Source organism: Rhea americana, unplaced genomic scaffold (genome assembly GCF_003343005.1).
Source record: "Rhea americana isolate MKP2758 unplaced genomic scaffold, rheAme1 scaffold_5, whole genome shotgun sequence".
Classification (NCBI taxonomy): domain Eukaryota; kingdom Metazoa; phylum Chordata; class Aves; order Rheiformes; family Rheidae; genus Rhea; species Rhea americana.
The window spans coordinates 6,634,927-6,649,827 of NW_028186645.1; the positions used below are offsets into that span (position 1 = coordinate 6,634,927).

The following is a 14,901-nucleotide window of genomic DNA, read 5'->3' on the forward strand; positions in this document are numbered from 1 at the left end:
GTCCATACCTTTTTATGTGTAGGGACAGGATACAAAAGTACTTCAGCAGTCTTTCTGGAGTATGTTAAAGCGTAAAAAATTACCTCCTCTTCACAGGAAGAAAGAACAAACTTTAGCAAAATTCAACTAGTCACCTAAAAGGTGACAGGAATCCTGGGTAGCTCCACCTATAGGAGCTGGGGCCTATTGAAATCCCGTTTATATAGAGAAGAGCCCAGGAGCATGTCAGACTATTAGCACCTTCAGCTGTCTGCTGAATGAATGAATGAGAACAGAGAACACAACTAGTGTCAAGATGCAATGGGTCAGGTGAAGCCATGGTGGAGCTCAGCTTTGCCTAATTAAGAAATTGAAGTTTACAGGTTGGCAGGCTGTTGAAAGTTCAGATGTTTGCTGCTTTTGAGTAGCTTTTTGTTTCTTTTCAGTTGTGAAACTTAATAGACAGTGACAATCCAAAAATGAGAGGGTGTGAAAGTCCCAAAAGCTCAAATGTGTTGCAAACGTTCACTTGAAAGCAGGAAGATGTGTTGGCCATACAGGACAGCTTCTGGGCCATCTGGCTGCCCTAACTAAAGATTGTACCAAGATTCCCCAATTGCTTTGAGAGAACAGAAAAAAATGAAATAACTATTTTGGAAACCTGTTTGAATACATGCATTGAACCTGCCAAGCTTTTCAGATCTCTGCTTTAGAGTTTTTCTCTGCCCTAGAAATCCAGCCTGCTTCTCAGGCACTTAGCATCATTAAATCATAGTTTTAATATTTCTCTTCACCTTCTATCCCTTTCTCTTCACCCTTTAGAAAAGAACAATTTACTTCTAAAATTATCTTTTGGATGTCCATGTCTAGAATGCAGACAGAAAAACCCCTCCGGTTTCTTCACAGATAACATCACTACCCAGCCATATAAAGCGCATTTCTGTAGCCATATAAAGTAGGCTTCACCAAGTATTTGTCAGATGAAAAAAAGAAGGCACAGGAGCTGAGTGACTTGTTGAAGTGCCACAGGCTGATTTGAATTGCGAGCATAAATCTTTGTTTTCACACATAATGGATATGCAGGTGGTGCTTGTACCTCAGTAACATCACCAGCCCTGGCCCTCCTGCAGCTCCTTGTCGCTTTAGAAGTGCAAAGCTGAAAGGTGACAGTGGAGGGGATTGTTTGCCCATAAGCTTTCCTCCTCCAACAGTGGTTGTGAGGGACTCAGCTGACTTTACTGCTGCTGGCATTCCCTTAGGAATATGCCTGACATGAAAAAGTGAGGCAATCTGCATATGATCCTAGTGCATCTTTTAATACTCTCTGAGATTCAGTAGAGTATTTTTCTTCTCTCTCCTAAAAAGTATTAGCGGTATTATGAAATTACTAGGTCTTATCCAGAGACCACTTTTCCTGTGCAGTCAATCAGTGAACAGCTCTGCAGAATAAATTTTTTTAAAAAAATTACCTCCAAGCCAGCAGTGATCAATAGATTTCTTTTAAGGCCTCCAAATAGCATCGTATCAGCTGAGTGCCTGTATAGCAGGCAGTTTATTTTTAGATAGTGTTAGAAATGAGTTAGAAAACAAATTCAGGATTGTGCAAGGTTAGTCTCATGCCACAGCATCCTGTGGTGCATTGGGCAAGCACCCTCACTCGTCACACTTGGCTACTCAGACTGTAACTCCTGTAATGCAGGGATGGAGGAATTTAGCTTCTTCAAAATACATGAAAATGTCAGGTTCCCAGTAAATTGTCATCACTAATCTGAACAGGGCATAATTGAAGCTGTATTGCTTAGAAAGACTTTCTGCCCAGAGTAATTGTGTACGTAGCTAACCCCTGTGAAGAGTGATGCCTCTGCCAGCTAGTTCTTCCTGTCCCTCCTCTTTATTACTGTTAGGTGTTGTGAACAATGTTCCAGTCCCTTTTCCCAGTCGTTCTGTGACAAATCTCCCAGTGGAGGGCAGGGGGAGGTTTCTGCACCTCAGCCTGCTGTGCACTGCTGTTTGCAGCCATTGCCTTGGACCTACAGTGACAGGAGGAATGATCAATCTCTATGGCATACTGTATATTGGCTGTTCATATATACTGCAAATTTATGTAGATGCAGTGTTATTCAGAACTTGCATAATGGCCATGCCATCTCTAATAATGACAAGCCAAAGAAAATTCACCTGGAGTCAGAAATGATGGATTATTCGCAGATTCCAGCAGGTTAGTATTAGTTTAGCTCTGGCCAAACTGCGTTGTGCCTTCTCTCACCAGGATGGTTTAAGATAAATGCCATGGCCATGAAGAGCTGTGTCCATTTCAAGCCAGGAGTTTGAAGGTCTGCAGTGTCCTATGCTCAGCCTCTTTGCTCTATGTGAAAAGCAATGGAGGAGTAGGAAGGGGAAAGGCACCTCTTGTATTAAAAAACTGAAGTCACCACTAAGCAACATTTATTGCATGTCTAGAGCTCTGGGAATTCTGAATTTGAGGCTTCTTGCYTAGGGACACAATATCCCAAGCAAGATGGGAGACAACCGAAACATTACAACTCTATCCTTCCCTTGCAGAGCTGGCTGGTGTGATGGAGTAGCAACACCAACCAAGAAGGGGGTCTGGTGGGACAGGAGGGTCTTCTCACCAGGTGGATATGAGGAAACCATTTTTCACAGTTCAAGCACTGAAATGCTGGGACAGGCCCCCTTTGAGGCAGTGGGGTCTCCAACCTTGGAGACCTGCAGCACTGCAWGGCCAAGGTGCTGAGCTCCCTGAGCTGCTGGCCCTGCTTTGAGCTGGGCATAGGACAGCTCAGGGGTCCCTGCCCACCTGGATCGCACCATGAGCTCATGGAAAAAGGAAAAGTTTCAAAGTACAGATTGGTGACTGATGTATGATCCTGTTGAAAGCTCTTTGACCTGACCTGCCTGAGCAATTATTTCAGTCAATCATTGCCAGATTGTGTCACTGGGCACAAAGTGGCATTAAGGCAGCTCCTTGCACRAAGGAGTCACTCAGGCTGTTTGTGTTTCTTCTTTGCTGAAGTTGCTGGGTTCAACAGGTCTCCCTTCCTCTTTCTCACATTGGGATCCTTTCCAAGCGAGTAAATGAGTGCTTATTTCACAACGGCTCTGTGGGAACAAGGGCTTGAGGAGGCCTTGGCCAAATTGCACAACCTTCCATGGTCAAAGTCTCCTGGAATGTGCTCATCTGCTGATGGCTCATGTGAGGGCCAGTGCATGAGTCACCGCCTGGCCACCTTGACTAAGCGRAGGGCGCAGATCACTAGACCGAGCCACTTCCTACTCGCCTGCTCTACAGAGGCAGCTGGCAGGGTCAGGAACCGTGGGACAGAGCAAGTGAAAAAAAAAATATATCCCATGGAGCATTCAAAACCAAATGTTTCAATCCCACATTTATCCTCTTTTCTCACCGCTTGAAATCTCAGGCACCAACCAAAGTGGCACAGGCCCTGAAGGCACCCAGAGGAGCCCTGGCTGGCGCTACTGCCAGAAGTGCTGGTCTGGTCTGTGTGCCCAAGGCTGGTCTTGCAGAGGAGGTGCCCTGCGGCTCAGCCTGAGGCTGGAGTCCAGCCTTTGCTYGGAAGCCCTCTGCGTCCCTCTGCCAGCAGGCAGGAGTTGCAGCCTGTTGAGTGAKGGGCATGGCCTCCCTCGAGCAAGAGCTGCATGTTAATGGCTGGGGACACCACACTGCCAGCCCACCAGCCCTGCCATCGGTCTGCTCTCCTCCCTTGGAACAGCAGGGCTGTGTGCAGGGGTGTGAGCAGCTGCCTTTGCTGTGTGCAGGGAGCATTGCTGCCCCCGTAACGTGTTGTGGTTGCAGACGTGCTCCCTCAGAGTCTGGCTGCAGAGCYAAGCAGCAGCCAGGGCTCTCTGAGGAGGCCAATAGGTGCAGTGAGAGGGAGTTCAGGTAACAACATTCATCCAGCTCCTGCCCCACCAAGTGACCCGGGATGCTCCTTTGGGCCTGAGGAAGGGACACACTGAGCTTTTTCAGCAGTCTGCACACTAGGGACTAAGAGTTTGCCATGTTCACCCAAACAACAGCACATTTACTCTAGAAAAGCTATTGTGGCATGACCCCTGCACAGACAGTCCCGTTGCAGTTCCTGAGTCCCACTGCAAGAGTCAGCCCGGAGAAGCAGCAGCCATCATAGTCCTGGAGTCACTGGGCCTCTGGGATCCCATCATTGAGGTTGTTTCCCAGCTTGTATTCTTTGAAATGGGGTGGCTGTAGTAGAGTGCTGAAGGAGCAGAGTCTCCTGCTTACCTCAGGCCAGGGTGATTTGACACCTCTGGCTGTATTTAGCCAGGGTTACCTTGTGCAGTGCTGCACTCTGACTGGGGCTTGCTTTGGCCGTCCTTTCACCTGCTACCAGGCAGACATCCAGGAAGCTTGGCACGCACACACAGTGTGGATACATACCTACCTGGAAAGACCAAAGAGGTGTAGGCTTAGCCAGGCTATTGATAGTAGTTTATATAATGTGGTCAAACAGACCAGGTGGCCTATAGACCTCAAGAAAGCCCCTCTCTGCAGCACAGGAATTTCTTTCCAAGCAGCTCTCTGCCAGGCACTGTAGCTTGGTTGCTGTGAGTAATCTCACTGAGTTCAGGAGGAGCCATGGCAACCTTTGCAAATCAAATCACAGCTCTGCAGGTCTAATGCCAAATGAAAACGTGCACCACATTTTGCATGTGTTGTTTGATAGTCTTTGTAAAAGATCTTGAWTTATCTTCTTCCTTTTTCTTTATTGAGCAGTTCTTCAGCATTTTTTGAAAAGCAGGCTCCTCCACAGCAATTCAGGTGACACCTTTACAGTTCGTTCTATGATATGTAGGTCTGATTTTAGGACTAGGCTTTGGTAAATTTTAATCTGAATCCCTTTGGATTGCAGTGATTTAGCAYTGACCTTGTTTCCACATGCTCCACTGCCCGACCATATCATCCACTGTCTTTCTGCTTGCCTAAAGTCTGCCTGCTGATGAAGGGTTCCCCAAACACTGCAAGAAGACAGAGCTCTTCACTTAGTAAATCTGTTGCTTGATGCTGCCAGGTCCAAAGTCTGGTTGCTCTCCAGAAATATCCAGAAGATCAATCCTAGCTTCCTTCATTGCATGTTTCTAATTTAGCCTGATCCCCATCAGATTACTTCAGGCTCATTAACTGTGAACATCATGGCACAGAGTCTGCTCAGGCCATTTGACAGACATGCAAAACTTTGCTCCTGGGACTTAAAATATCTTGTAGTTAAGGGCAACTAAAAGGCACAGGCTCATAATTTCGACATGATGTGCCTGTATGGGCAGCATCAGCTCTGCCTGTGGGAGGTGAGGTAGGGAGCTCCCTGGAGCCCTGGTCCCAGGGGGGACAGCCAGCCAGCGGGTGGGAGGTGTGSTACCCTGGAAGCTAAGGGGCTGTGCTGCAACGAAAGATTCCRCTTCCAACCTCTAGTCCTGAAAATCTAATCTAGCCCCAAAAAATCTGTTTCGTATTTCATAAAATGCATATCTGAACTGATACAATTTATTCTGTGGGAAATTTAAGTTTGCAGTGAGTGAAGGACTGAAAGCAGAAGTAGAAAAAACAAGAAGAGAATCAGCAATCTCTGCCTGCAACAGCCTGGATTTATTAAAATGGGACTTGGTGGGACTTGTGGGTATAAAAACACTAAAGAAAATGACATATGGTTAAAAAGAGAAGGGTGTTTAATTCTAGCCCTTTTGACCATCAAATTTTAACCGAGATTGCTACAATAGACAAATTATTAAATTCTTCACAAACAGTTATTTAAAAATAATTTCACCATAGGAAACATGGAAATAAATATACAATTCACCAGACACAATCATACAACAAATTTGATTAAAACTATTGTACATGTAAAATTGATGGTGAAGATTTTCAATCTTTTAGAAGAAAAATACAGAGATGAAAATGCCTGTGCTACTAGATTTCAGTGACAAACAGATGGCAGAAAATGGTTTCTTAGTGAATGTACAGGATCAGCTTGCATGGTCTGTAATTACGTGGATTTCAAAGGCAATTATATTTCAAATAGGAAGACAGAGATGGAGTTCTGCTCAGGGTGGCAATCCCATGCCACTGAATACATCAGCCAAGACTCACTTTATTCAAACTGGGTGAACAGAGATATTGTAAGGCATAAACACTATTTCTTACCTCCAAACAGTATTGAGAGTGTGTGCAAACCTTCCACAGGCCTTGTGCACAGAGGTGATTCACACCTACCGTAGTTTATTATGGTAAAAGTCTGCTTTTCCTCAAGTCCCATGGATTAGTTCTCCACTGTCTACTTATAGTCTATCAAGTCAATTGGTTGCTGTGGGGAGGTTCTGAGGTTTGACACTTCAAGTTTTCCAAAGTATGAATGTTCTCCTGAATGCTCCTTTAATTTCTGAACTTGAATTCTGCTGAGAAATGCCTTGCACTCAGACAGCATCTACAATTAGCACAAATATCTGCCCTCTGTCGAAGGCCAAGCTCCAGAGACCACCTGAGATCTGGAGACACCAGAGGATCTCATGGGATAACCAAGAGCCCTTCACAGCATACACAGCACAAGAGCAGCACTGCCCTTAGAGAAAGTCTGACTCCCTGACAACAGGAAGGGGTGGCTTTTTATGGTCYATTGGTTTATAAATAAAGTGGAAATCTTTCTTGGTTTCACTCTTCAGCAGGGAGGCTTTGATACGGTGAGGGAGGGCATCCTTGTCCAGCTGCAACCACTGGTCATCAACATAGACAAAGAGTCTGTAGTCCTTAGGTTGGGAGACATCAAACTTCTCTGCACACTGCTGGCTCAGCTGCTCAGCTGTGGTGTYGTTCCGGGAGGCCAGTGTCCTTGACTGAGCACCAATCTCCAGAAAGGATATAGAGATGAAATCCTGAAAAGAGACATGAGGATAGATCTTGCAGTTAATACACTGGCTTAAGGACCCAAAGAGGCAAAATTCAGCCCAAAGCTCTAGCTGCCTAGAGCCCCTATACCCTCCCAAAGATTCTCCCAAATATCATCCTTCAGTGCCCCAAATATCTTCTCAGCCCCTTCTGAATATGAGCTCTGAATCAGCAAATACTTAAACAAACGCTTAACCAAATAATTAACCCTGGCAAAGGCACAGGATTAAAGGTCATTATATGTGTAAACTTTTTGTTGATTTTAGTAAATCTTTTTGTGTGCAGTCTACCACAGTTCCTTCTCTCGACAGCTCCTGAAGAATTAAGATGCAAAGAARTAACAGACCAGAATAATATGTCAAAAACCTCGAAGATCTTAAACCTCCACAGCTCACAGAAACAGGAAAGGATTGGCAGTATAGTGACTYTTATAACACCATTGTCACTCAAGCAGCATCTTGAGAGCCTGTCCTCCAAACCTTCTTCTGTCAGTAAGGAAACAGCAGAAGAACTTTTGCYGAGGAGACTGATTTACTCATATCTTGCTTCAGACAGTGACAACAGTGTGGCCAACTTTTCCCTTGCCCAACTCGTGAGGAGCAGAATCTATAGGGCCTTTGGCCATGCAGGGACCCACAAGTTTAATTGATACCTATGAGGTTTAAAACAATCCCAGCCCTTCCTGTCAGAAAATCCTCAGGTTTCCCAGCAGAAATGGGAAAGCTGTGGCCMCTGGAATTGCATATGACTGGGCAGGGCCTTACTCCCTCAGACTGGACAAAAGGGACTGATTAAAAGATATAACTTTTCCAAATACATGGACTAAGGTTTCCCAAACTGCATGTGTAGAGTATCGCTGCAGATGAGGAAGGCCAYCTCCATCTCCACCCCCTGCCGCACACCTGAAGTCCCTCCAAAGCCCACCCTCTGCTGTAGGTGTTGCCTCATACCTTCTGCCCTACATCTTGCTGCATTGCCCATTCTCTGGCTTCAAGCTACCTCCTCCCTCCAAACTGGTCTCCAGTATTATTCCCTCCAGCACTTACTTCCTCCTCTCCTCTCCTCTCCTCTCCTCTCCGACTCAATACTTCTGTGCCTGGGTCACCCTTGCCTTGCCCCTGCCCCTGCATCCTGCCCAGGATGAATGGCCCAGCCATGGTAGCAGTGATCTATGAGCAGGGCAGTTGCAAGGTGTGCAAGGAGACACCGAATATATCAGCAGGTTAATTACCTCCTGTGGACTTGAGTGTCTGTGACATTACCGATCGTTCGAATGAATGAAAAATGGCCCTCACGCTGCTGGAGGCTGTGAGAATCTCGAAATGTGGCATTCGCTTGCCCTGTTATACTCCACACTAGGTATTTGCTGTGAGCTAGTGCCATGGCAGCATATGGGGCTGGATGGATATTTGATGTGGTCCCATCCACCATTCACATGTTCTGAGACCATCAGGGACTGCTTTGACTGCAATATAGAAAGTAAATTAAACCCCRCGTTTCCATTGGGGTGCATGGGCTGTGTCTCAAACTCAAGAGGTTTTCTAGTGCCTTTCCCCTTGGCGTTCATAATTTTCAGTTTTGCATCRTGAAGGATTTACAAATTCTGGGATTTGGCCTTTGCTGCCTCCCTGTGGGCGAAAATTTTATCGCAGGACACAGGGCTGGCAGGACACCCCGAGGCTGGCTAGTCCTGCCTCCAGGTTGGGCAAGGCCCTCACCGTGGCCAGAGGCGCAGAGCGTCCATCCCTGCTYGGGAAACTCTCACCCTGGAGCATGGGAGGTCTTCACTGGGCCACTCACAGCGCAGGCCTCAATGCTAACCAGCCCTCGCTGGGGCTGCCCCTGCTGCTGGACAGAAGCCAAGCTTAAAGCTGCCAGAAGATGCTTGTCTGAGATGTCTCAGGTTCCTCCTGTGGCTTGATGCCATCCATCCTCTGCCCCTCCACAGCCTGCTCATGTGTCCTTAGCTTAGCCCACAACTTCCCCTGGACCAACGGCCATGGAGGACAGGGGACTCCTTGTCTCCGTGTCACAGCTCTTAGCATGCCTCCTTCGAGAGTGAACACAGAAATCACTCTACAGTCATGTTTGAAATGATACACTTATGACAGTAGTTCAAGACTTCAAAATAAATTTTGTAAGTGATAAATATTTCAAATGAGGGTTTTTCTGAGGATTTGGAAATCTTGCATAGTATGTACTATTGCTTTTTAATAGTGATTTGTGTTAATTTTAATTTAAATAATAATAGTATTTAAAATGTGTAAGTATGGAGATACCATGTTCATTTTCCAGGCTTTTTCTCTAGGAACYAATGCCAAATACCTGCACAGATGAGCGGGAAGCCTGGGCCTTGTTCAGCGTCCTCCGTCTCTCCCAGCGGTGGATGGAGTCCTGCACCTCCACGCTCAGCTGCCGAGTGACGGTTATTTTGTCGTAGTTCTTGATGTGCTCCAGGGCCCCGTAGGTGGTTGTTAAATAATAGGAACCTATGAAAAGAGAAGAGAGTCTAGTATCGACATCACACCTGCACGGGCACTTCACTTCCACTTCCGTCCCGCCTGCTCGTGCTCGTGCAGTGGCAGCAAGCTGTCTAACACAGGGCTGTGAGCTCTGCTGGACCATCTCTACCTCACTGTAGGAAGCACAGGGGGGCTCCACTATTCACACATGAGGAACAAGAACCAGTGTCCTTCCTCCTGTTCCAGTTCAAAGCTATGTCAGCTGCCCCAGACTGCTGAGGTTGTTGGTGCCGTAGGAGTAAATACCGAACTAAGGTAAACTAATATAAAAATTGCTTCATAGATAAATGCAAACTGCCACCTTTGATCACAGGTGATTTATTCTTTCTGGCACGGACACCTTTTCGTGTTTAATTGGGCCAGTGAGGTAGGGTGCTATCCTGTAATTTGGGCTCYTGGGCAGTCCCATAATGGAAAGAGACAGTAGCAATCATAGTATACTCTGTACACAGCACAAGGCTTGAAGTCATCTCCTCCGATTTCAGCTACATTACCAAAATGTGAAGAGTCCAGGACTCTGTGGACTAAGCACCTTTGAAGGACAGCTCAGACCTGTCAGGACAATTCACCTTCTGGTCCCACCATCTCTATTGACTAGACTGGAAGCCTAGATGTTCAGCTGTAACTAATCCCCTAGGTGTGACTGTTTAAAGTTAAGTAGGATAAACCTGGGTATGAATAATTCAGAAAAACAGGATGTAAAACAGTGAAACCCCCAAAACCAGTCGTTTCTACCCAGGAACTTCTTGCCCGTCACTGCGTTGGCTGCAACAGCTAATAAACCCCAGTGGCAACAGCCAGGGAGGTAGCTGGACCATTTTCCATACAAGAACAGGCTTCACCAACAGAGCTAAAAGATGAACCCTATTAAGAGGACAGAGTTGAATATAAGGAACCTGCTGCTTCAGTTACTGAGCAGCTCAGTGTCCAGGCCTCTTTGCCACCTTAGGACCGCCCAGCAGCAGGGTGCCAGGCCGGGCACCCACATCCCAGTCCACAGCCTTCAGCCTGGTAACGCTGCCCTGGTTTCTGCTGGACAGCTGTCAACTTAATGCAAAGTGATCATTCTCCAGACTGCCTTCTTGGCCCAGCCCCCTTGCAGAGTGAGATGCTTGAGAGACGTGTGCTGGGGTCTCCTTTGGACTAGGGTAAAAGATTTGGGTTGAAGAGCAGCAGGGTGGCTTCCCACCTGGGGGAGAGGGGGCATCAGGTGGCCACTCGAGCTCTGAGCAGAGCTGGGGGACAGGCCTCGGTGGTGGCCGGCACTGCCCAAGTCACCCAGCATCTGGSTCTGGGGTGCTGCCCCGCACCCTCTTGCTGCCTTCCTCGCTCTGCTCAGGAGCCAGGGAAAAAAAGAGAKGGAAAAAAAAGCCAAGGAAAACAGAGGAAAAAATAAAATATTGCCTTGGAGCTGAGTGGCACTGCTTGTTGGTAACAAGCTTCACAGGAGTTATGATTGCCTGTAGATGGCACTTGCACACCATGCAACCCTCCCGCTGGCGCTGAGCGTAGCCTCAGCACTTCCTCTGCTTTTCAAGGCTTCACYATCATTACCACTGGTTACATGAGCGGTGGCTACAAAACATTTTATTTTAGAGTAATATTTTTAGACCACTGTTTAATTTAAATATTGATCTAACACAGGAGAGACAAAGGTGTCATCATTTGACTTTCTGACTCGGAGTGACCCGTTAAGGACCACAACCACAAGAATTATCCCATAGATGCAGAGGATTGAGAGGCTCTCTGAAAATACTGATCCCCTCCTTTTCTTTACTGCCTCCCACAAAGTACTACCGAGAACGGGCTTGTAGGTGCCACTTCTCTCCTCTCGAATACCACTGCCACCTTTGCTGTCCTGTCGTGCGGTATTACTCCTGCTCTGGCAGACTCACAAGGTGCTCGTGATCAGACCTGCCTCTTCCTGTATCATTGCTCTCAGAGTACAGGGAGGAAGATCATCCAGTCCCCAAAACATGAATTAATAACGTTTTCTTAAGAACAAATTTTAAKAACTCCCACTTTGCAGAATCTTCATTTCTGTACATTAATTCCCTATCACCTGTCCTTGCCTTTGCCCCTGTAGTCAACACGGCTGTTGTTATTAAAATTAATTCAAAGTAAATTCTTCATCTTGGAGGCAGATTTAAATGATTATTTATATGGACTTGACCCTAATTTCACAGTTTCCCCACTTCTGCTTTCCTTTTTTCCTTTTATTTCTGTGTCTTTTATCAATTAACTTTRAAAGGCACAGCTCAAGCTGATTTTTGACTGTTCCCATTTTAGCCCTACAATTTGTGATCCTAGAGTTTTCTTCATTCAGCCAGTCTGTCCCCCCCACCCCCCTTTCCTGTATCTGCATTTATTCCCCGTCTCCTTCCTGAAGTGGTTATTCATCTAGTTTGATCTGGAACTTCCTCATAATTTTCCTCCTCTTTGATTGGAATATAAGCTGGTATCTTTGACTTGAACTTCCCAGCCAGYTTCACCTTCAATACCCTGAACTCCTCTATCCAGCTGACCTCAGCAACCAGCTTGTTATCGTATGCCCTTTTGAAATCAAGAACCTGTGAGCAGCATAGTTACTGAAAACAGCAAAATGCTATTTTTAGCCTAATGCTTTTTCTGTTAATATTTTTTTCATCAGAAAATATAACTTGCTAATAGMAATGTATTGCTACTGCTCATCCTGTGCTCTGCTCTGTGCTGAGTAGACAAACTCTTATTAACAGCCTTACATCTCCATTTAAAATAAATAGCATTAGTTTGCTATTGTTCATCCAGGACTCCTTTCTACAGCCTCAGTACTTACTAAAACCAAGCCTAAAACAAAATCTATTTTGTTGGTTTGGCAGCTATTTGGTAAAAAAAAAATGATTTGTGTTCCTAATTCAGAGTGCATAGCCCTGTTACTGTTAGTACTACTTGCTTCCCAGGCTATATCTGAGAAGCAAGAGGTCTAAATTTCCCTGTGGTATTTACCTCTTTAATAACATAGCTCTTTATTCAYATCTGAACCAACAGTCCTCTCTAACCCTACTTTCCTTTCTCTGCCTCACTGTTCACAGTCCAGTAGAGGACATTGTCAATGGGCCACTTTATTTACTCAAATATAAGCCACGGGAATGACGTATGGCCCCAAGCATACAATAAAGTTTAAGAAATGTGTTATTTTCTTGTTGCAATGAGTAAGTGCTGGCACAACAGATTGCAGCAGTTCAGTTTTGGAAAAAGGCCTCAACTTTTCAGCCTTCAGGCTAAGGAACACTAGATGTCCCTGTATAGATTACTAACACAGTAAATCGATTCTCATTTGTGCTTGATTCTTGCCTTTCTAGCTGATATCTGGTGGCACTGATGGCTGCTCAGCACTATTAAAAACATTTAAATCATTTAACAATCGTATTAGAGCCTCAGTTTTGAAAAGGTTGGCTGAAGCCACAAAGCCTAGCCAGAGACCTTCTCCCCATACTTTCACAAACACTGAAGCAAAGTAAATAATRATTTCCAAACAGAATATCCCAGATGTTCTCTATTATCTCCAAAACACTGTACTCTACCTTCCCCTAGCTGCAAAGCAGGGTCCATGAGCTCCATCATGTACTCCACATTCAGAAGGACTTCAGCCAARTTGCTGCGGGCCAACACATACATGAGCACGGGGAGGAAGTCATCTGCACCGTATGGCTTCCCTGAACAAAGAGAAACAGAGAGTGTTCCCAGTAAACTCACCACAAAGGCATGTTCCCACTCAACAGTTAGGGCTTCTCACCCACCATGTCCTGAACAGACTTTGGTTTACACTATCTGAAGAGTTAAAGCTCAAACGTAGCAGTGAAAAAAAATCCTGAAAAGTGGAAAAGTARTTCACAAAAGATAAGTAAACTTCTTTCAAGCCCAAAATACAARCTTGAAAATTCTTACTGGGCTCTATTTTTGTCATTATTAGCTGGAAAAATGTAGTCATCATAGATTGTAGACAAAGGACAAAACTGGAAGGGTGCAAAAGCTGGATGCTGTCAGTTAGACTCTGATTTGATACTGCCATCAGAAGTGCAATTCAGGTTTGCAAGACTAAGATAAAAGCTGTCTACCTGAGCTAAGGGTATTTATTCTCTTAWGTCTGCTCTATGTGGGGGACAGAAGAGTAAAAAAGGAATTTGAGACAGTGTTTTTTACAAYTGAGGACTTCTGTGATTATTTTCCTGCATGTTCCTAATTAAACTGGTCTCCTAAGGGATGGGATTTAAGGGGAAGCATCTTTCCAGTTGTGGTGTCTAGATGAGAAAACAAAAAGCCTTTCACATTTGGAATAGGACTAGCTTTTGGACTGGTGTGTAGCAGGTGCTACAGGAACAAACCTGGTGACCTCAAAATTTCCTATACTTAAAACATTCAGATCAGCAAGGCCAACAAACAGATATTATATACTATCTGCAAAAGCTCTTTAGGATCCCTGRGGACAAAAAAGCATACATGTTAACAGTCATCATTATAAATATCAATACTGCTTAAAACAGAATTGAAATAAAAGTTCCACCACACAAACTACAAAAAACACACAGTCAGCTTTTCTTATTTGAAAGATGCTGTCACATAAATACGAGTATGATGCTTTCACTTTCTACCAATATGTCACAAATTCATCATGGACAACATATAAYACTAAGTTACTTAACAGGCTTATCTTCTCAACACTCAGGAATGAACCTTCTTCTTAACTCAGGCCCAGACTATTTTCATTCTGAATGTTCTCATCTATGCATTAGGATGTATTGGCTTCACTGGTTTGGAACTGACTATGAATGTCTCACTTGAGAACTGTCTGCTTAGCCCCAAAAATCACAGTTATCCCTGATGTAACTTCAGTGAAATTACGCCCTGGTCATTTTTGGCCCATAGTCCACATGCCCTTCCACAGCATGGAATAAATTTCCCGTTTCTCAAATGTTCCCACTGACTTATTTCAAATCTTTGCCATGAGTCAGCTTTCCTTATTTATCATTCACAGTTGATGTGGATTCTCTACTGGCAAAGAAAGATATTCTTCTGAAGCCTCAAATAAGCATGAGCTTAGTCCCTGAATAAAAAAAATAAAGTGAGGTATTAGATTAAACCCAGTAATATATCCAGTGAACGGAGAGTTGATCCAGCTAAAACAAAGTGTTGAAGGTTGAGAGATTTTCAGAGCTATAGTTCAGTCCAGTTCTAACAGAGTCAGCATACACCACAACACAATTTATTTAACAAAGCTGGATTAATACTTTCAGTTCTGTTCGTTCTTCTAYGGCTGTCTTTAGAGACAGCCTTAAGTCTTCGACCAAACTGTAAGAAGACTCTATTGTTTCATGCACATCTGGCTGGACGTTTTGTCTGTCCTTTGTTTCCTTGGCTTACATCTCTGTGAAAGATTCAGTTGGCTGGAGCGTCCAATTCATATCACATATATGAAAATAATACAAGCAG

General features: G+C 44.9%; 1 protein-coding gene across 1 annotated transcript in view; it reads right to left on the reverse strand.

The window, feature by feature from the left end:
* Nucleotides 1-5,596: 5,596 nt before the first annotated feature.
* Nucleotides 5,597-14,901, reverse strand: part of RIN3 (Ras and Rab interactor 3) — a 70,206-nt gene continuing 60,901 nt past the window's right edge. Inside the window, exons 8-10 of the mRNA XM_085317531.1 lie at nucleotides 12,996-13,127; nucleotides 9,236-9,399; nucleotides 5,597-6,897 (exon numbers count right to left, since the gene is read on the reverse strand). Coding sequence (XP_085173657.1) covers nucleotides 6,589-6,897; nucleotides 9,236-9,399; nucleotides 12,996-13,127 — 605 coding nt within the window. The 3' untranslated portion in view covers nucleotides 5,597-6,588. The remainder of the gene's footprint in view (nucleotides 6,898-9,235; nucleotides 9,400-12,995; nucleotides 13,128-14,901) is intronic.